The 23,433-nt window shown below is 41.4% G+C and overlaps 2 protein-coding genes across 2 annotated transcripts in view; one reads left to right on the top strand and one right to left on the bottom strand.

Annotated features, from left to right (window-relative positions):
- Window positions 1–10,416, top strand: part of LOC109873940 (TM2 domain-containing protein 2) — a 30,838-nt gene extending 20,422 nt beyond the window's left edge. Inside the window, 1 exon segment of the mRNA XM_074933809.1 lies at window positions 9,010–10,416. The gene's annotated coding sequence lies outside the window, so the exon portion shown is untranslated.
- htra4 (HtrA serine peptidase 4) lies at window positions 3,347–18,476 on the bottom strand. The gene is made up of 10 exons (XM_020474549.2): window positions 17,725–18,476; window positions 10,861–10,960; window positions 10,410–10,614; window positions 9,004–9,093; window positions 8,745–8,849; window positions 8,411–8,443; window positions 6,504–6,618; window positions 6,252–6,309; window positions 5,870–5,965; window positions 3,347–4,068 (listed from the first exon to the last, which is right to left on the bottom strand). Exons 1-10 carry the CDS (start codon window positions 18,143–18,145, stop codon window positions 3,903–3,905), a joined length of 1,389 nt encoding a protein of 462 aa, XP_020330138.1. The 5' UTR covers window positions 18,146–18,476; the 3' UTR covers window positions 3,347–3,902.
- Window positions 18,477–23,433: the final 4,957 nt, after the last annotated feature.

The following is a 23,433-nucleotide window of genomic DNA, read 5'->3' as shown; positions in this document are numbered from 1 at the left end:
TACATAATATTGGATGTTGGCATTTGCACCCTTCCATAGTGCTGGTTGCATTAGCCTTCAGGGGTCACACCTACAGATACTGTTCACATTGCATACATGTAATTCCAAATGTAGTTCTGTTGTGTTCATTTGAAAACAACTACATGAACCAGAGGTTAAAGACACATTCGGACCCTATGTGTAATGCTGTTCATATCTACCCTTAATAATTCAATGATTGTTTTCTATTCCTTTGTTATGCACAGAAATATAACAACTTGCAACAATTTCAAAGATTTTTACTGAGTTAATGAAGAAATCAAATAAATTAATTAGGTCCTAGTCTATGGATTACATATGACTGGGCAGGGGTGGAGCCATGGGTGGGCCTCCAAGGCTCACTTGGCAGCCAGGCCCAGCCTCAAAAGGGCTTTATTACAGACAGAAATACTCCTCAGCACCCCCCCCCCAGGCGATCCCGCAGGTGAAGAGGCCGGATGTCGAAGTCCTGGGCTGGCATGGTTACATGTGGTTGTTAGGCCGGTTGGACGTACTGCCAAATTCTCTAAAACGACGTTGGAGGCAGCTTATGGTAGAGAAATTAACATAATTATCTGGCAACAGCTCTGGTGGACATTCCTGCAGTCAGCATGCTAATTGCACACTCCTTCAACTTGAGACATCTGTGGCATTGTGTTGTGTGACAACTGCACATTTTAGTGGCCTTTTGTCCCCAACACTAGGTGCACCTGTGCAATGATCATGCTGTTTAATCAGCTTCTTGATATGTTACACCTGTCAGGTGGATGGATTATCTTGGAAAAGGAGAAATGCTCACCAACAGGGATGTAAAAAAATTTGTTTTTGTACTAATGGAAGTTTTCTGGGATTTTTTAAAATTTCAGTTCATGAAACATGGGACCAACAATTTTATATGTTGTGTTTATATTTTTGCACTACCTTATTGTCTTTTAAGTGATAGGATACTTGAGTAAAATGACTGCCTTCTAGAAATAGAGAGAGAATGCAGACTGTGTTTGCCATCCCTGCACATCAAGTGTTTGTGGTTCAATAAAATGTTTGTTTGATTAAGTATTTCTATTTGTATCCTGTTCTGAATCTATGATTTGTTCAAAATGAACAATGTATGAGATGGGTCCTTTTGTTCTGTGCATGCATCCATCCATGCACTTCACGATTCATTGTGTGTCTGTACACCTGATGACTTAGGCTTGTTCAAAGCACAGAGATATTTTTACTGTGACATACAGGTACAGTGCCTTGCGAAAGTATTCGGCCCCCTTGAACTTTGCGACCTTTTGCCACATTTCAGGCTTCAAACATAAAGATATAAAACTGTATTTTTTTTGTGAAGAATCAACAACAAGTAGGACACATTCATGAAGTGGAACGACATTTATTGGATATTTCAAACTTTTTTAACAAATCAAAAACTGAAAAATTGGGCGTGCAAAATTATTCAGCCCCTTTACTTTCAGTGCAGCAAACTCTCTCCAGAAGTTCAGTGAGGATCTCTGAATGATCCAATGTTGACCTAAATGACTAATGATGATAAATATAATCCACCTGTGTGTAATCAAGTCTCCGTATAAATGCACCTGCACTGTGATAGTCTCAGAGGTCCGGTAAAAGCGCAGAGAGCATCATGAAGAACAAGGAACACACCAGGCAGGTACGAGATACTGTTGTGAAGAAGTTTTAAAGCTTTAAACATCCCAAGGAGCACTGTGCAAGCGATAATATTGAAATGGAAGGAGTATCAGACCACTGCAAATCTACCAAGACCTGGCCGTCCCTCTAAACTGTCAGCTCATACAAGGAGAAGACTGATCAGAGATGCAGCCAAGAGGCCCATGATGACTCTGGATGAACTGCAGAGATCTACAGCTGAGGTGGGAGACTCTGTCCATAGGACAACAATCAGTCGTATATTGCACAAATCTGGCCTTTATGGAAGAGTGGCAAGAAGAAAGCCATTTCTTAAAGATATCCATGAAAAGTGTCGTTTAAAGTTTGCCACAAGCCACCTGGGAGACACACCAAACATGTGGAAGATGGTGCTCTGGTCAGATGAAACCAAAATTGAACTTTTTGGCAACAATGCAAAACGTTATGTTTGGCGTAAAAGCAACACAGCTCATCACCCTGAACACACCATCCCCACTGTCAAACATGGTGGTGGCAGCATCATGGTTTGGGCCTGCTTTTCTTCAGCAGGGACAGGGAAGATGGTTAAAATTGATGGGAAGATGGATGGAGCCAAATACAGGACCATTCTGGAAGAAAACCTGATGGAGTCTGCAAAAGACCTGAGACTGGGACGGAGATTTGTCTTCCAACAAGACAATGATCCAAAACATAAAGCAAAATCTACAATGGAATGGTTCCAAAATAAACATATCAAAGTCCAGACCTGATTCCAATCGAGAATCTGTGGAAAGAACTGAAAACTGCTGTTCACAAATGCTCTCCATCCAACCTCACTGAGCTCGAGCTGTTTTGCAAGGAGGAATGGGAAAAAACTTCAGTCTCTCGATGTGCAAAACTGATAGAGACATACCCCAAGCGACTTACAGCTGTAATCGCAGCCAAAGGTGGCGCTACAAAGTATTAACTTAAGGGGGCTGATTAATTTTGCACGCCCAATTTTTCAGTTTTTGATTTGTTAAAAAAGTTTGAAATATCCAATAAATGTCGTTCCACTTCATGATTGTGTCCCACTTGTTGTTGATTCTTCAGAAAAAAATACAGTTTTATATCTTTATGTTTGAAGCCTGAAATATGGCAAAATGTCGCAAAGTTCAAGGGGGCCGAATACTTTCGCAAGGCACTGTAACTGCCAAAATAAAGGAAACACCAACATATAGTGTCTTAATAGGGCATTGAGCCAGAACAGCTTCAATGCACCTAGGCATAGATTTTTACAAGCGTCTGGAACTCTATCGCAGGGATGCGACGACATTCTTACATGACAATTTACATAATTTGGTGTTTTGTTGATGGAAAATGTTGTTCCAGAATCTCCCATAAGCATTCAATTGTGTTGAGATCTGGTGACTGAGACGGCCATGGCATATGGTTTATATCGTTTTCATGCTCATCAAGCCATTTCAGTGACCACTCGTGCCCTGTAGATGGGGGCCTTTGCCATCATTTGGGGTCAAAGCCATGGTAGCCAAAATAATGGCCTGCCCATCATTTTTATACATGACCCTAAGCATGAGATGTTAAATGCTTAGTTAACTACGGAACCACACCTGTGTGGAAGCACAGGCTTTCAATATACGTTGTATCCCTCATTTACTCAAGTTTTTCCATTATTATGGCAGTTACATGTATTTAGAGGAAAGGAAAACCAGGTTTTAGAGCCAAGCACTATAAAGACTTTATTAAGTGTCCACAAATGTCATATTCGCCACTTCCAGAGGTAACACATTGTACATATCATGACTTAAAAAAACACAAACCATGTCTCTTAGAACTGCCTATACAGACTGGAGCTGAATGTCTCCTAAGTACATTGGATTCTATAGTTCTGGCAGAGAAATGGGTGCGGCACAGTTCATAAGGGACTCCCATCACCACAATGTTGCATATTGTAACTACGTATATTGCTATGGGAGTACGTCAGCGCTAACACGTGCATGTATGGCATGAACCACATTCACTTGTGACACACAGGCACCATACACAACCGACGTACAATGCATTTGGCACAACCGTTGTGATACAACAGAGTTAAAAAAAATAAAAATCTATATACAAAAATAACACAATCGTCATGGAAACATGGCACAATGGTTGTGTAAACATTTTGGTGCAGACAAACTTGGATCACAGTTGTGTCAAAACCTCCGTGTGTGTACGGGGGACACAATGAGTGGAGCGAGGCAGGCATCCACTCAGTCGATTTCCTCAGGGACAACGTTAATCATGATGTCTTCGTTAGCTCGCCGCACTACCACGGACAGCGGACTGCCTGACTGGACAGCGTCACTCACCTCGTCTGTGGTCTGGATGGGTTGACCGTTGATGCTGATTATAACATCATGGTTAATCATGCCAGCACTGCATGGGGAACATGCATTAGAAAACAATTAACACTACACACACCTAGCCTGCTCCCAGATCTGTTTGTGCTCTTGACCACTCTGTTGATTGCCGTCAAGCCAATGTTTGGCGTGACACGGACTTGGCATGATAGCACAAATACTGGCACTCAGGCTCACGCACCCTCGCTGTTATACGAAACTCAACCTTTCTCTGACTTCTCATCTTATACCCTAAAGGAACAAGCATTGACCTTTAGACTAAGTTGCAGATGCTGTGTCTTGATCTGAGAGAGAGAGATGCCGGTGGATTCAAATCCAACAGAAAATAGGCCAATCAGTACCATTCACTATAGTTTTGTAGTGTTTGCCAGGCTGGTTTATTATTGGACCTAACATCTATTAGCCATTTTGGTTGGCATTCAGATTCAGAAGCATTTGTTTGAGAGGGCTGCTGCATGCATGTTTGTGTTCCATAGCTGTGGGGGCTACTTCCTGCTATTACCTGCAACGACAACATAGCACACAGAGCTATTGAGACAGATTTGAGCTCCTAACTGTTCTAGCTTTTTTTGCATGGGGTAAGAGGGGATGTGGTTGAAAGTAATAGGGCTCTGTTCAAAAGTAGTGCACTATGAAGGGTATAGGGTACCATTTGGTGCATGGCCAGGAAGAGGACGTAATCAGAAGCCTGCCTGTGGGTGACTGCTGGCTGCAGTGTAGTAGAGATCTGGACCAGAGTCTAGTCTAATAGCCTTGATAACCACAGGCCTGTCATTCCGTTCCTTTGAAAATATCCTGATGCCTCCAAACCCCTTTGTGCACAGCACTGTCTGCTAAACCATTTGACCAAGACCTAATGGATAAACAGACAAGTATCCTACTGCGCAGCACAAATCATACAGAATTGTTTCAGGTTGTGTCCAAAACCTTTTAATATTGAGTAGTGCTACTGTATCCTTCTTATATTCCATTAAAACTGCTTTGGTATTATGAATTTTATAACGTTCCTATTCAAAAAGCTCAATGTAACAGGTAATTGTCAGATTTAGGTCTCTATACCACTCAAATACACAAAGGCTTTCTGTGGGTGTTCCCACCATATGCCAATAATGAGAAGAAGTCTAAACTTGACTCGGCGTGTGTCCTAAAATAGCCGCCTGTCCCCTGTCTGGCATCGGCACACATTTCAGCAAATAAACGCAGGGTCTAAATGAATTGTTTACGAGTGAACTTCAGTGAGTACCGTAAAGATTGTTCAAAATAAGATTAAGGAGAGCTATATCATTGCCATGGGGCGGCAGGGTAGCCTAGTGGTTAGAGCGTTGGACTAGTAACCGGAAGGCTACAAGTTCAAATCCCCGAGCTGACAAGGTACAAAACCCACTGTTCCTAGGCTGTCATTGAAAATAAGAATTTGTTCATTAACTGACTTGCCTAGTTAAAAAAATGGATGAGACAGCAGTCGGGTTTGACATGGTCAGCTTAACTACAGGGGATACGAGGTGTGCGTGAGAGAATGGTGCTAAAGCACAAAATCGGGGTTATGTGATTGGCAGCCAAGTCTTTACAAGTCTGATCTGCGATGGATTTGTTATTCTAATGTTTATACTGGTCACAATAAGCAAAAGCTGTGTGCGTTAAGGAAATAGATCCCCGTCTCTAATAAGCACCGGTTGTGTTAAGTGAGCAAATGTCTGGGATATTAATTTAAGTTTTACGGTAGTGCACTACTTTTGACCAGGACCCATAGGACTCTGATAAAAAGTAGTGCACTTTATAAGGATAGGGTGCAATTTGGGATGCACACTCAGTCTTACCTAGAGGCAGCTGTTCCTGGGATCACTTCATAAACGTACACTCCTGAGCTCACATCTGGGAAGCTGCTCTCCCGCTCCCTCAGATCTCGGATCAAACTGGGAGGAGGAAACAGAGGATATTACACACAGTATGGCAAGACTTGGAAAGGGTCACACACAAGATTTCAGCCAGCAGAATTTTGAGAAAGGCAACAATTTGACCGTAAACTTAATATAGATTGTGGCTTAATCGGGATCAGCATTTATGGTGCATAGTAAACCTGCCAGTAATAATGGCAAGGCCTGCATCCCCAATGGCACCCTATTCCCTATATAGTTACACTACTTTTGACCTGGCCATGGAAAAGTGATCCCTTTTGACCAAAAGCAGATCTTTACTCACTGAGTTGAGAGTTGAAGCATCCGGACACCCATGTATTTCTTTTTTGGCAGTGTCTTTCCTGATAACAATGCAGTAAAATAAGAACGGTTATAGAATACCAAATAATTGTATAGAAATGTGCCAAATAAGAATTTGATCTTAACTGACTTGACTAGTCAAATAAAAATGATCCGCAATCTGAACAAGAAAAGCTGTCATGTAAATCATGGGGTATATTAGTGAAATCGGTAGTGAAGAATTAGTCATACAAACCCTTGATTTGTCTGTCGTAGGAATCCGCAAGGAATTGCCGTATTCTGTCAGCAGGAATTGCAAAGGATATTCCTGCTGTGACCTTCAGAGTATTTATGCCAATGACATCCCCATCCTGGAAACAAGTCAAATTGAACATAACAAATGATGAATATAAACAGAACTGTAGCATTAAAATATGAAAATATGCATTTGATATACAGTACCAGTCAAAAGTTTGGACACACCTACTCATTCAAGGGTTTTTCTTTATTTGGACTATTTTCTACATTGTAGAATAATAGTAAAGGAATCAAAACTATGAAATAACACATATGGAATCATGTAGTAACCAAAAGCTTTAAACAAATCAAAATATATTTTATATTTGAGATTCTTCAAGGTAGCCACCCTTTGCCTTGATGACAGCTTTGCACACTCTTGGCATTCTCTCAACCAGCTTCATGAGGTAGTCACCTGGAATGCATTTCAATGCCTTGTTAAAAGTTAATTTGTGGACTTTTTTCCCTTAATGTGTTTGTGCTAATCAGTTGTGTTGTGACAAGGTAGAAGTGGTATACAGAAGATAGCCCTATTTTGTAAAATACCAAGTCCATATTACATCTCCATGTGTGGTTCCCACCGTGAAGCATGGAGGAGGAGGTGTGATGGTGTGGGCGTGCTTTGCTGGTGACACTGTCAATGGTTTATTTAGAATATAAGGGCACATTTATCCTTAACCAGCATGGCTACCACAGCATTCTGCAGCAATACGCCATCCCATCTGGTTTGCACTTAGTGGGACTATCGTTTGTTTTTCAACAGGATAATGACCCAACACACCTCCAGGCTGTGTAAGGGCTATTTGACCAAGGAGACTGATGGAGTGCTGCATCAGATGACCTGGCCTCCACAATCATTACTGACCTCAATCCAATTGAGATGGTTTGGGATGAGTTGAGCCACAGAGTGAAGGAAAATCAGCCAACAAGTGCTCAGCATATGTGGGAACTCCTTCAAGACTGTAGGAAAAGCATTCCTCATGAAGCTGGCTGAGAGAATGCCAAGAGTGTGCAAAGCTGTCATCAAGGCAAAGGGTGGCTACTTTGAAGAATCTAAAATCTAAAACCTATTTTGATTTGTTTAAAACTTATTTCAGATTCCATATGTGTTATTAATAGTTTTGATGTCTTCACTATTATTCTACCCTTAAATGAGTAGGTGTGTCCAAACTTTCGACTGGTACTGTACATCCATGGAATATGTACTTTCATTAAAGAAAGTTCCTTTGAACATGTCAGTCAGCATTGTGTAATGTTCTGTTCTTTCCTGTGGTTCCAAGAATGTTCTGTTTCCATGTGTGATGCTAAGCATGGTAATTCTCACTGAGTGAAGGAACAGAATGAGATGTGTTACCTTTTGGTGTATTTGAAAGTAAAGCAATCTTTTTACAACATAAAGCTTGAGGCCACTGCTTTGATATATCCTATGTAATTGTGTACGCATGCACAATTATGTTTTATGTAATTGCACTGCACCAATGCAATGTTGTGCAAAAGCCTTCTGTTATACACCACAAGGACTGAGATGGAAAAAATGATATAGCGGGTGAAGGTAAGGCTTCGTCAAGGGCGACTCTAGGAGAATTCTTCTGCTTTGAGATCAATAGGCAGACATAAGTCATCACTATTACAGGAGTCTGCAGATAAAGAATGTTTCCCGTGGCGGATTTTAAAACAACAGATGTCACAGTAAAACAGAATGGGGACCTTGAGCAGTAAGCCACATATAGAAAACAGAATTATGACCTTGCAAATCTTTCCTAAAAAAAAATAAAAGAAAGATACATAGCCTGCCTGCATTTCAAATGTGCTGATTTACATATTACAATCCTCTCAAATACAATATCAAGTAGTAAATCCCCTTACCAAGTTAACAAGTGGTCCCCCTGAGTTGCCATACTATAAAAGAACAGAGCAATAAACAAAAGGTAATGACAATTGTATTGCAGTGCAATGTTTCATCCAAAACAGAGACAAGAAGAGAAGATGGACACATACAGTATGTAATGATATGTAAAGTGATGCACATGCAGTAAAAAACATTCTCAAAATACTGCTGCTTCACATTTGCATCCTAAATGGCACCCTATTCCCTATATGGTGAACTACTTTTGAACATGCAGGGCCTATAGGGCTCTGGTCAAAAGTAGTGCACTAAACAGGGAATAGGGTGCCATTTGAGTCACAGTCTATGACTCACGTTGATGATGGCGTCCGTCTGGATGTACTCCATGTCAGAGTCTTTGAGTCCCAGCTCCAGGCCATTCCTATGGGCCGTGCTGATGATGCCTGTGGTGACTGTGTTCTGCAGGGGGAAGACAATTCAAACAAAGCTTCAAAACTAATATCCAAGTGAGCGCTGGCCTTTTTCATGTTTGTTGTGATGTATTTGTGGTTCCAATCATCGTTTCATGTGTTTACGCAAGATGATAACAGTTGAGCATGTTCCCTCCCTTTACCTGCAGGGAGAAGGGACTGCCCACTGCCACCACAAACTCCCCCGGCCGAAGGTCAGACGAGTGGCCCAGCAGAAGCACCGGCAGTGGACTCTACAGAACAAGGCAAACATAGAGATCATATAAATGTCAAATCCACTGTTTCATGTTGCTGGGATATCAATGTTCATTCTAGTGTTCTATTTAATTATGTGAAGAAAGTGAGTTAGCATCGCTACTGCCTTCCTGAGACCTGTAGTACTGTCCTGGAACCCAGAAATGTTTGGGCTTTTCTTTAAGCTGTGTCCGAGCTGTGTCCGTAAAGTACCTGGGTACACCCCCTGAACAGGACGCTAGTTAGCTTTTCTGGGACAGTAGTATTGATGGTGCTTCTGGAATATGTTGTGTCAATAAGGCGTGGGTTTGAATCCCAGGTCTGCCATTGTAGAGATGGACTGTGTTGTAAAGGCAACTGTGGGCTTACTGACTGACACATTGCTAGCCCTGTTCATTGAGTCATCAGAGCTGCTTCCTGATACGGTATATGCAGTAAGGGAAGACAAATCACCCCCCCCCCCCCCCCCCCCCCCAAAAGGGAGAGAGGCTTTCCAACTGCTCTGTTATACATTGTCCCTATCAACAGAAGACCCTATGGCACTGAATCATCAGTAAAGCCAACAAGGCACTCTCACTCTAACCTTCACGCCCAGCCTAAGCATGTATCCGCATGCCTTTTCTTGTCGTGGGTTGAAGTATTTGTATTGCTGGAATCTGACGATTACAGTTTATTTCCATTGCCAGCCCCTCTAGGGCCTAAAGCCTTGTTCCATCACAGCCACACTTTGCAGGCAACTTTTGGGGTCTGTTGCAGCCAATGACCGCTTACTGTCTACCATCACAACTCATTCTACCTAATCCCTTTCTACTGTGTTTGTAGTCTCCACGGAAGTTTCTAGTCTTCTGAAGTATATTGTGTAGTGGTGAGCTGAGTCAAAATGATCAGTTGTATTGCCTGTATGGTTTGGCCCTGGCCTAGATTGGGTTTTAGTGGACTGTGCTTTGGCCAGGGATCTGATAATGCCACACAAAGTAGCTGTTTACCCAAGCTCCTGTCGTTGCGGTGACAAATGTTTTAGTAACAGCACCACTTGCGAATACTGGAAGAAAAAAAGGGCTGAAGCTGTGAATTTGTAAGACCAGAACAATAGCCCCTAGAGGAAAACTTGGCGACAAATTGACCATGTCAAGGAGTGCAATCAATTTTGGTCAGGCGAAAGGCCCTCGGTCGCCTTTTTTTATGTTAGTCACTGATGACAACCCAGTCGGCCAGGGGAAAACACCAAGCAACATTTTGTTTAAGGACCTGTTGAATGAGAGAAGGCCCTTGGAACAGCCTCATTTTAGGGAGGAGGAAAAGGAAGAGCACTCACATCCGACTCAATTTTGATGAGTGCAATGTCTAGCTTTGTGTCCACGTCCTTGACGGAGGCATCGAATTTGACACCGTTCTTCATCTCCACTTTGATTCTCTGCTTGTTGGTGAGAACGTGGGCGTTGGTGACAATCCAGCCGTCCTCTGACACGATGAACCCCGAACCACTAGAGACGGGGACTTCCTGGTTTGAAAATGCCAACCTGAGTGAAAAGACACAACAACCAATCAGGTTGCTTTCATCGTCATACCAAAATATAATGGAATCAGTTCCAATGAAGGGTTTGCCAAAAACACCTAGTCAACAAAATGCAGAGCTTGAAAATGAAGTATTGGTCACAACTCTGTTAGACGCCTATTTCAATATGTTGCTGCAGAACGCATTGGGAGAGAGGCACATTACTGACAGAAAGATTAAAAGGCTCCAATACTGTACTTGCGGCTTCTACCTCTTGAAAAGCTCTAGGTGCACCACAGCAGGGGCTATCTTATCCACCACATCAGCAATGAAGTTGAATTTGAAGCGGATACTTCCTGGGTCCAGGGAACCTGAGGGGACAAAAGACAGAAATACAGAAAGGAAGGTTTATTCATGTGAAACAAAGTTCATGCATATATTGGAAGTAGGTTTCATATGTTGTTCATGAGCTGTAAACATTTTCATATTTATTGGGATACTAGTATATGAATTTTTTAAAATATAAAAAGCATAACATCTGATAGACTTTTTACAGCAGTTAAAGAATAGTGGGAGGGCAAAGTGGTAGGATTTAAGCCCTCTCTGAGCCTGATATGGGTATGCAAATTCTGAACTTTGGGTTTGGTGCATGGTCTCCTTATGAACACAATGACAAATACAGTGGGGCAAAAAAGTATTTAGTCAGCCACCAATTGTGCAAGTTCTCCCACTTAAAAAGATGAGAGAGGCCTGCAATTTTCATCATAGGTACACTTCAACTATGACAGACAAAATGAAAGAAAAAAAATCCTGAAAATCACATTTTTTATGAATTTATTAGCAAATTATGGTGGGAAATAAGTATTTGGTCACCTACAAACAAGCAAGATTTCTGGCTCTCACAGACCTGTAACTTCTTCTTTAAGAGGCTCCTCTGTCCTCCACCCGTTACCTGTATTAATGGCACCTGTTTGAACTTGTTATCAGTATAAAATACACCTGTCCACAACCTCAAACAGTCACACATGTATGATACAGGGAAGCACTTAAGGCAAGTAGTAGCATATCTCGGCATTTTTAAATGTTTTCATTACAGTTGAAGGAACTTAGATCAGTAGGGAATTGCCCACAGGACCTGCGGGTCCTGACAGAGATCATTGCAGCACAGTCTGCATTTTTCATGCTGTGGTTGGGAGCGGTCGGTCCGACAGACAACTTTGGGATAAAAATATTTAAGTTGTCCCGCAGATTATTTGGAAACAGAGACATTTATTAAAATCACATCTTTGTTGCATTATTCACACACACTGTGAATTCGCTGCTTCAAGTTCAAGTCTCCTAATTGGGTGTGTGAGATCAATTGTGCCTAGTACAGTTGAAGTCAGAAGTTAATATATCTTCACATGACCTCAGTATATACAGTATACACCCGTTCTGAAAGGCCCCAGAGTCTGCAACACCACTAAGCAAGGGGCACCACCAAGCAAGCGGCACCATGAAGACCAATGAGCTCTCCAAACAGGTCAGGGACAAAGTTGTGGAGAATTACAGATCAGGGTTGGGTTATAAAAAAATATCCGAAACCTTGAACATCCCATGGAGCACCATTAAATCCATTATTAGAAAATGGAAAGAATATGTCACCACAACAAACCTGCCAAGAAAGGGCCGCCCAACAAAACTCACAGACCAGGTAAGGAGGGCATTAATCAGAGAGGCAACAAAGAGACGAAAGATAACCCAGAAGGAGCTGCAAAGCTCCACAGCGGAGATGGGATTATCTGTCCATAGGACCACTTTAAGCCGTACATTCCACAGAGCTGGGCTTTATGGAAGAGTGGCCAGAAAAAAGCAGTTGCTTAAAGAAAAAAATAAGCAAACACATTTGGTGTTCGCCAAAAGGCATGTGGGAGAATCCGCAAACATGGGGAAGAAGGTACTCTGGTCAGATGAGACTAAAATGGAGCTTTTTGGCCATCAAGGAAAACGCTATGTCTGGCGCAAACTTAACACCTCTCATCACCCCGAGAACATTATCCCCGCAGTGAAGCATGGTGGTGGCAGCATCGTGCTGTGGGGGTGTTTTTCATCGGCAAGGACTTGGAAACTGGTCAGAATTGAAGGAATGATGGATGGAGCTAAATACAGGGAAATTCTTGAGGGAAACCTGTTTCAGTCTTCCAGAGATTTGAGACTGGGACGGAGGTTCACCTTCCAGCAGGACAATGATCCTAAGCATACTACTAAAGCAACACTCAAATGGTTTATTGGGAAACATTTAAATGTCTTGTAATGGCCTAGTCAAAGCCCAGACCTCAATCCAATTGAGAATTTGTGGTATGACTTAAAGATTGATGTACACCAGCGGAACCCATCCAACTTGAAGGAGCTGGAGCAGTTTTGCCTTGAAGAATGGGCAAAAATCCCAGTGGCTAGATGTGCCAAGCTTATAGAGACATACCCCAAGAGACTTGCAGCTGTAATTGCTGCAAAAGGAGGCTCTACAAAGTATTGACTTTGGGTGAATAGTTATGCATGCTCAAGTTTTCAGTATATTTGTCTTATTTCTTGTTTGTTTCACAAGAAAAAATATTTTGCGTCTTCATAGTGGTAGGCATGTTGTGTAAATCAAATAATTCTACCCCCCCCCAAAAAATATATATCTTAATTCCAGGTTGTAAGGCATCAAAATAGGAAAAATACCAAGGGGGGTGAATACTTTCGCAAGCCACTGTATCTTATATGCAAAACGTGCTGACAGAATTTGATCTCCCTGTGCTGCTGACGGCTATTTTTTCTATTTGTATTATACATTTTTTAAAGATTTATCATGGGTTGCTGCAGCACCCTCAGCACCCTTACTTTCCGCAGCTATGCTAGAGACCCCTTGAGCCTTCGGCCCCTATTCTGCTACCTGTTTGCTTGGATAGCTTGTCAGGTTGGTTTCCAGGGACCAAATTGATATCAGCAAGCTTGTGCCTGCTGAGCTCATGGCCTTGTTTGCCCACAAGGCAAATCAAGGTCTGAATGCAGCGAACACCCAGCCTGTAAGCCCACCTGATTGGCTGGCAGGAGGTGGAGCACCTTTATAGGCCACCTAGCTCTCCTCTTCTACTTAAAGTTGATTTATGACTCTCTTACTTCAGGCGAACTTGAAATCTTTGCCCCCCCCCAAAAAAAACTATTCCCCTGCAGTATCTCCTCTTCCCATTTTATAGGGCATTTCTTCTCATGTAGGCTACGGCACGTTGCTCTCACACACACGTTTACCACATGTACTTTCCCTAAAGCTCCTGTGCACCACACCTTATCCTTAATGCATTCAGACACACGGTTTTGAGATTGATATTTGCATAGCAGCACAATGAACTAATCTCTGCGGAAACTTCTTTGAATGCAAATTTAAGCATGGCAAACAAAGGTACTCCTTTTGCCAAGACATATCCTTGGCAGGACACCGAATATTTTTTGCCTTCACCCCCCCCCCCGCCCCCAAAAACAACTTCTTATAAGCTACTAGTGCACTCTTTAAAAATCTATGCCATTTTACAAACATATCTAAATGTTTAACACTTTCTACATAGGATGATTATCAGAACTGGGTGCATTCTCCTGGTGCTGTCAGAAGCCTGGGCCCTTTGGGAGACTGAGGTTGTGTCCAACATGGTGCCCTATTCCCTATACAGTGAGTATACCAAACATTAGGAACACCTTACTAATATTGAGTTGCATCCTCCAGAACAGCCTCAATTCGTTGGGGCATGGTGTTTAAAGCGTTCCACAAGGATGCTGGCCCATGTTAACTCCAATGCTTCCCATAGTTATGTCAAGTTGGCTGGATGTCTTTTGGGTGGTGGTAAATTCTTGATACACGCTGGAAACTGTTGAGCGTTTGTCAAACCGGTGTGCCTGGCACCTAGTACCATACCCCGTTCAAAGGCACTTAAATATTTTGTCTTGCCGATTCACCCTCTGAATGGCACACATACACAATCCATGTCTCAATTGTCTCAAGGCTTAAAAATCCTTCTTTACCCTGTCCCCTCCCTTTCATCTACACTGATTGAAGTGGATTTAACAAGTGACATCAATAAGGGATCATAGCTTTCACCTGTATAGTCTATGTCATGTGGAGTATAGTGCATTACTTTTGACCATTTGGGACGCAGCCTGAGCGATTGACTTGAGGGAGGCCATGGGGTGCACTGCATCTGTTCATGGATACTCCCTAGGCTCCACTGCCAAACTCTGATGGATGGTCAGAGCTTGGAATGCCTTGAACAATATAAAATACTGGGTGCACTGCACACATCACAAATGTAGTATTTCAGATAACATGCACTTTGAATGGATTCCTCTGGATATTACTTGGAAAAGATTCAGCTTGTTTATTTTCTCATTTTGAGATATAATTATATTTAAAATTGTGATTCAATTAAATAACTGTACCAGAATAACTTTGGTGAACGTGCCTTCCATCACTGTGTTGTGTCAGTAGTGATGGGGAAGAAATAAAATCGATATTATCAAAAATCAATCGTATTTGACTATCGCAATATTATTTTTTTGCACTAATTGGCTGTACCTGCACCAAAACTCCAGTATTTTTTTTTCATAGCTTAACTCCATCTTTTTAAACATGGAGACAATTTGTTTTCAACACTTTTATTTCTATGACTGATCAAAACTAGTTTTCTCCAGGCTCACTGTTGTCCCTCTGCAGCAGACATGGTGAGCAATATGTTTGGAACATCGAATCGCAATAATATCACATTATCGATACATAAAGAATCGTGAGAATCGCAATACATACTGTATCGGCACTTAAGTATCGTGATAAAACCGTATCACAAGGCCCCAGACCTATATTTCTAGCCATATTAGACTGTTATACTCCTGTATGTTAGGCTACGAATCAACTAGAATCTCTGTAACAAACCCACAGAGACATAAAGCATAAATAACACACCGCCTACAGATTTTATACAATGAGCAAAGAAAAAGCTGTCAACACATTCAGCGTGGCTACTTATTCAGGCTGGTGTTATTACTAAGAAAGGCTAAAGAGAGGTGATGAAACAATGTGTTAACACCTTTCTTGCCTGTAGTGAACATCTGAGGCCGTATGTATCAAGTTTCTTAGAGTAGGAATGTTGATCAAGGATCAGGTCCCCCGTCAATGTAATTTTTATTAATTGTGATCTAAAAGGCAAGACTGATCCTAGATCTGCACTCTCATCACTACTCCGACACACTTTATTAATACAGGCTCTGTAACTCAGTAAAGTGTTGAATGTTGCTGCAAAGGTAGTCGACGCAGCTCTGTTTTGTACACAACTTTGGCTCACATGTGGAGGAATCCTGTCATGCAGTGAAATCTGAAGTACTGTTCTCTCTACGATTGCTCTCTTAACCCCTCCGCATGCTCCAAGCCTTTTATAGGCTGCTTCTCATTCAGGTGATTACTCAGTCCAATCACCTCATTCTTGTGCCAGTCCGTTAAACATTATGTGACACCCTCCAAAGCACACAGTAATTGGAAGCCATGTGGTTTGCACACCTGCTTTTCTTAGAAACCAGGAGGGGATCTAATGCATGATGAATTTCTTATTTTCTCCATACACATTCTACTGTGGGTATAGCAACAATAAGTAACCACTTGCTATAAGTAATAGGCCTAGATTGTGTTGCAATGGACACATTTCCGTTTAGGCATAACAACAGTTTTGTCAATAATAATGAAACCATTACCATGTCTAACACTTTCTGGCTGGCACAACATGGAACAGCAGACTGTAAACTGGCATTTGTTATCGTCTCAGATCCATCAAGATATCAACAGCTTGATCATGGAGCAAGTACGGAGGCCCAATACCAGATCATTCACTTCTGCTCTCTTTGACTACTATGACTGTGTACAATTCACCATCTCAAACCGTGCTAGAAAGTAATAGCCTACATCCTGAATGCCTCCGTATTCCCTATATAGTTCCCATAGGGCTCTGGTCAAAAGTAGTGCACTATATAGGGAATAAGGTGCCATTTGGGATGGACCAACATAACATGTAGGCCTATGATTATGACCAAAAATCGATTGAATATGCTCAGGATCCATGCTAGATGAGGAAAGAAATAAACAGGGTTTGTCTGATTGTATTGTAAACAACATCTACCCTAACACACTTTTCATTTTAGCGTCGGATGGCATGCTAACAGGACCAACCTTTATCAAATAAAGTTGATCTGGGGATCCTTTATTCAATGAAATAATGTTTTATTGGTGGGCTTGGTTGGAAGTAATGTTGTACTTCTGCCAAGGCTCTGGCCAGGGTGTTTTTTTCTCTATTGGAGAAAACAATTTAATCAAGTTTTCCCTTACATAATAGGATCAGAGAGAGAATGAAAGGTGAATCATTCTTCAGTAGGCTGTAAAATAAGATGATGGCTTGACCTTAGAGAGAAGCAGCAGTTTAGCCTTCCTACTTAATAGGTTCATTACAATCCCTACATGCAGCCTGGCTTACACATTGCAGTAGAGCACAAATACCCATGTTGGGTCAACTTGACAAGTAGTTAGGACTGTACAATCCAGTTATTCAACAATTAGGACTGTACAATCCAGTTATTCAACAATTAGGACTGTACAATCCAGTTATTCAACAATTAGGACTGTACAATCCAGTTATTCAACAATTAGGACTGTACAATCCAGTTATTCAACAATTAGGATTGTACAATCCAGTTATTCAACAATTAGGATTGTACAATCCAGTTATTCAACAATTAGGATTGTACAATCCAGTTATTCAACAATTAGGATTGTACAATCCAGTTATTCAACAATTAGGATTGTACAATCCAGTTATTCAACAATTAGGATTGTACAATCCAGTTATTCAACAATTAGGATTGTACAATCCAGTTATTCAACAATTAGGATTGTACAATCCAGTTATTCAACAATTAGGATTGTACAATCCAGTTATTCAACGAAGAAAATGCATAAAGAAAATAAATAAACACAAACTAGTGTCTTGATAACAATAGGCTACTTTGCATGGTTGACTGGAGATTTATAAATGTAGGCTATGAAACTTTTCTTCCTTTGGCCCTCAACCACCACTAGGATACTCACCCGAATCACAGTGGCCTTTCTGAATCAAGATGACTGGGGGATTTATACTGAGTTCTGCTCTTTTGTTCTCGGCTCTCAAACGGCACATACTGGGGTAAGTCCTTCCATCACTTCCGCACACCGGCTCGGCAAGGGTGCAAACGCATGAACCGCGAACTCTGCGCTTTCCCGCTGGATATTCGCATGTCATCCCCTCGCCACAAAGGCCAATACCGCGCTCCCCGCAAATGTCACCTTCTCCAGACGCGCATACTGTGCAGCATCCGCAGCTGTCCTTCACTACACCGTAGTAACACCGTGATTCAGGTGCGACAGGACAGCGGGAGCCATCACAGACTTCCGGACACGGAGTTTGTCTCTTGCGAAGTAACCGCGCATGAACCACAGAGGCGAAGACAATGCAAACCACAAACTTTATCATGTTCCAAAAAAACCGGATAACTCTTGTAAATTCAATTCGTAACCAACAATGAACAAGTTCAAGTCCTCCTGCCCGTTTTGCCTATACCTGTCTATATCACCTCCGATTTTTATCTAAATTATGCCAAATTTGAAAAGAAAATGCATGTGCAAAATGTGCATTCAGAATCCACCACTTCTGGTTGGTCTAGTTTGCAGTTTAGTCTAAATGTCTTGTAACTATGTTTCCAGTAGCAGCAGTCTGATTTTGAGCTCCACTCTTGCTTAGTCCTTTAAGTCCCCCAAGTGAACTCCGGAATGCAGCTGTGTGACTTTATGTAGAGGATTTGAAGAGACCCACAAGGAAGGAGCACCCTTTCAGTTTTCAGTACAGCTGTCTCCTGTGTGAATGATCAACAACACTCACATCACTGTAACTCACTTGATGACATATGACAGCATAAACCTACTTTTTTTGTGATTGTTTTGAGGATTTATAAATTACAATTTCAGTGGGTTGGTTAACCATGTCTGCATAATATCTGCCTGGTCTATTTAGTATAGTGTATGTTACTTGATGTTAGGTTACATTACATTGATTAGATGTAACATAGTAAATACGGAACACTCAAATTACACTGAACAAAAATATAAAAACGCAACATGCAACAATTTCAAAGATTTTACTGAGTTACAGTCAAATGAAATAAATTCATTAGGCCCTAATCTATGGATTTCACATGACTGGGAATAGAGATATGCATCTGTTGGTTACAGATACCTTAAAAAAGTAGGGGCGTGGATAAGAAAACCAGTCAATATCTGGTGTGACCACACCCATTTGCCTTATGCAGCGAATAGAGTTGATCAGGCTGTTGATTGTGGTCGGTGGAATGTTGTTCCACTCCTCTTCAATGGCTGTGCGAAGTTGCTGGATATTGGCTGAAACTGGAACACGCTGTCGTACACGTCGATCCAGAGCATCCCAAACATGCTCAATTGGCTACATGTCTGGTTAGTATGCAGGCCTTCCAGGAATTGTGTACAGATCCTTGCAATATGGGACTGTGCATTATCATGCTTAAACATTAGTAAATGGTGGCGGACGAATGGCACGACAAATGGGCCTCAGAATCTCATCATGGTAGCTCTATGCATTCAAATTGCCATCAATAAAATGCAACTGTGTTCAGTGTCTGTAGTAAAAGCCTGCCCATACCATAACCCCATCGCCACCATGGGTTCACAATGTTGACATCAGCTATCTGCCCTGTACAGTTGAAATCGGGATTCATCCATGAATAGCACACTTCTTCAGCATGCCACTGGCCATCAAAGGTAAGCATTTGCCCACTGAAGTCGGTTATGACGCCAAACTGCAGTCAGGTCAAGACCCTGGTGAGGACAACGAGCACGCAGATGAGAAATTCTTATGTTGTGCAAACCCACAGTTTCATCAACTGTACAGGTGACTGGTCTCAGATGATCCCCCAGGTGAAGAAGCCAGATGTTGATTTCCTGGGTTGGTGTGGTTACGCGTGGTCTGCGGTTTTGAGGCCGGTTAGATGTACTGCCAAATTCTCGAAAATGACTTTGGAGGCAGCTTATGGTAAAGAGATTAACATTCAATTCTCTGGCAACAGCTCTGGTGGACATTTGGACATTCCTGCAGTCAGGAATCTCTTGAGACATCTGTGGCATTGGGTTGTGTGACAAAACTGCACATTTTAGTGTGGCCTTTTATTGTCCCCAGCACAAGGTTCACCTGTGTAATGATCTTGCTGTTTAATCAGCTTCTTGATATGCCACACCTGTCAGGTGGATGGATTATTTTGGTAAAATGCTCACTGACAAGGGATGTAAACAAATTTGTGCACAAAATTTGAGAGAAACCTTTTGTGTGTATGACTTTTTGCTCAGTGTAGTATGATATGTTATGTTTGTTATGGGCAGTAGGTTATATATAACGCGAACGTCTAGTAACCCACAGGTTTTATGTTCGAATCTCAACACGGACAAGTTTAGCATTTTATCTAACTAGCAACTTTGCAACTACTTACTACCTAGCATGCTAGCTAACCCTTCCCCTAACCCTTTAACCTAACTTCTAACCTTAACCATAATCCCTAACCTAACGTAGCGTATCATACTAAAGCAATAAAATGTAATATATCATACTAAACAAATGAAATGCGATCTATTTAACAAGTGACATCAATAAGGCATCATAGCCTTCACCTGGATTCACCTGGTCCGTCAAGGTCATTGAAAGAGCAGGTGTTCTTAATGTTTTGTACTGTCAGTGTATGACCGCTATTTCATTGGTAGGCCAATTTTATGCAAACTAACAAAGTAACATGTACTAAATGGAGTGGCACGATTTTAGTAAAATATAAAATGTTTTACTCTGGGACCAGGTTCCAGCATTGGCCTGCATTTCAGATTAAGTTTGATTGATCAAGGCAAGATATTAGCTCCATATTATCTGGACTTTAAAAAGGCAAACACATACAAAAAGTACAAGTAAAGTAACAATGTTGGGAACTTTATATAAGTGATCTAATTCTTTCACATAAAGCTCTCCCTTTACCACTAATGGCTTATTCATCTACCAAATGTCACCACCCGAAACAATACAATCCATCACACACATCCACATTCTTGTTATGAGCAAGGACTATGTATTTAAAGGGATACTTTAGGATTTTGGCAATGAGGCCCTTTAGCATGCTAACAGATACCCATAGACTTCCAGTCATTGCGCTAACGCCAGTTAGCGTTGACTCACAAAACTACCTCTAACTTCCTTCACATTGGACACAGAGACATACAAATGGTATCAAAGAGTTGATCTGACATGTATAAAGGGCCAAAATCATTGCCAAAATCCCGAAGTATCCCTTTAACCTAGCCTGAAATACCTGCAGTGTCATTTAGTACAAGGATGGGTTTTTATCTAGTTGGCAGCTGCTAATATAAAGATGGATGTGGGAAGTGTCCTTCCGGTGTAGGCCTAGGAGGAGATCCTATACTCTGCATTAAAAAGAGCAAGTCCAAGGTTTGATGCAATGGAGTGAAACCCACCTGGTGTATTCCAAGCATGTAATTCTTGGAACAGATACAAAGCAATGCTTTTTGGAGAGAACAGCTCAGTGTATAGGCTGTTTTAGTTGTCACGGAGAAAAGTATTTTTTTGTGGTAATTTGATTCACATTATTAGCTTACATTTAAAAAGGAAATGTGTGATGGCGACAGGAATGCTCAAGTTCAATCATTGCTCTCCCCTGCACTTGAGCCTAAATTGTAGGCTCTAATATGTCAACCTTTCTACTGGTTTTAACGTATGTAGGCCTAGGCTACAATTGCAAAATGATATCCATTGTTAGCAAGTTATGCTGGTATCTTTGTAGCTCCAGTGAAATCATTTTCTTTCATTTTCTGCATTCATTTGAAGTGTTACTAGCATTTGTCTCACTTGCTGCTTCTCAGAGCGCCACTCGTGGCACATCCACGTTCTACTAAGGATGCCTACGGACATCTGCGTGTAGGCTACACTGGCGCAAGCTTGACAAGCACGCACCTCTTTTACCCACTGGTTCTGTTATTTTGTCCTTCTTAATTTAATTTAACGAGATCTCTCGTTTTGGGAATGTAACTGTGGATATTATGTGATGATAGACCTCCATCATAACATCAGGGGGACGGACCCTGATTCATTTCCCCATAGTCTTTGACCAACGAGCCATGGCTAACTACTTTCAGGTTTTTAGGAGTACAAGCTGGTGAGCTCTATTCTGGCTAAGGGGGAAATAAAGAAAACAAAACAATATTTTTGGTCAATGTCGCTCATGATCACTTTTTGAACTGAATTGAGTCCCCTTTTGTCTATACTTATATAAAAAATGTGTTTACTCTCTTTAAATGACAATTGTTTTATCACACAACTATTTACTTCAAAATTCTGAAAAATAAATGATAGTATAATCAAATGATGGTAAATGAGCTTTTTAGTAATAATGTAGATCGTATTTTGGAAAAAAAAGCTGCACCTTATATATAAACAAATATATATTTAGCTAATTAACTGTATTTTTGCTAACACAGTCTGTTTTGGTAAAGAAAAAAATGGGATAAAATTAATTAATGTCTATGATAGGAAATAAGTTGATATTTGCTATTGCTTTTTCCAATAAATTGTTCTTGGGGTCAAAATTTAATTTTGTTACTTTACAGCCTTAGTCTAAAATGGATTGACAAAGCAAAAACAGGTTTTGACATTTTTGCGAATGTATAAAATAAAAAAATGGAAATATCACATTTATTAAGACCCTTTACTTTGTACTTTTTTGAAGCACCTTTGGCAGCGAATACAGATTTGAGTTTTCTTGGGTATGACGCTACAAGCTTGGCACACCCGTATTTGGGGAGTTTCTCCTATTCTTTTATGCAGATCCTCTCAAGCCCTGTCAGGTTGGATGGAGAGCGTCACTGCACAGCTATTTTCAGGTCTCCCCAGAGATGTTCGATCGGATTCAAGTCCGGGCTCAGGTTGGGCAACTCAAGGACATTCAGAGACTTGTCCCGAAGCCACTCCTGCGTTGTCTTGGCTGTGTGCTTAGGGTTGTTGTCCTGTTGGAAGGTGAACCTTTTCCCGAGTCTGAGGTCCTGAGCACCCTGGAGCAGGTGTTCATCAAGGATCTCTCTGCGCTGTTCATCTTTCCTTTAATCCTGACTAGTCTCCCAGTCCCTGCCGCTGAAAAACATCCCCACAGCATGATGCTACCACCACCATGCTTCACTGTAGGGATGGTGCCAGGTTTTCCACAGACGTGACGCTTGGAATTAAAGCCAAATAATTAAATCTTGGTTTCATCAGACCAGAGAATCTTGTTTCTCATGCTCTGAGAGTCCCTTCGGTGCCTTTTGGTAAACTCCAAGCGGGCTGTCATGTGCCTTTTACTGAGAGTATGGCTTCCATCTGTCCACTCTACCATAAAGGCCTGATTGGTGGAGTGCTGCAGAAATGGTTGCCCTTCTGGAAGGTTCTCCCATCTCCACAGAGGAACTCTGGAGCTCTGACAGAGTGACCATTTGGTTCTTGGTCAAGGGGTCTAAATACTTTACGAATGCACTGTAGAACCCCCAAAAAAACATTATTCTATGAGTGTACAGTATATGGTCACCATGTGGAAATGCAAGACAAAACCTCTACTCATCCATACGCCAAATTGTAAGAAGGAAAACTCTGATGTTTCTATGTTGAAATAAGCATCACTCATTTTGTCAAAATGTTACATTATCTGCCATTGC

The sequence above is a fragment of the Oncorhynchus kisutch genome, linkage group LG3 (genome assembly GCF_002021735.2).
Source record: "Oncorhynchus kisutch isolate 150728-3 linkage group LG3, Okis_V2, whole genome shotgun sequence".
NCBI lineage: Eukaryota > Metazoa > Chordata > Actinopteri > Salmoniformes > Salmonidae > Oncorhynchus > Oncorhynchus kisutch.
Note: the sequence above shows the minus strand (reverse complement) of the source record. Positions and strands in the feature narration are given on the sequence as shown.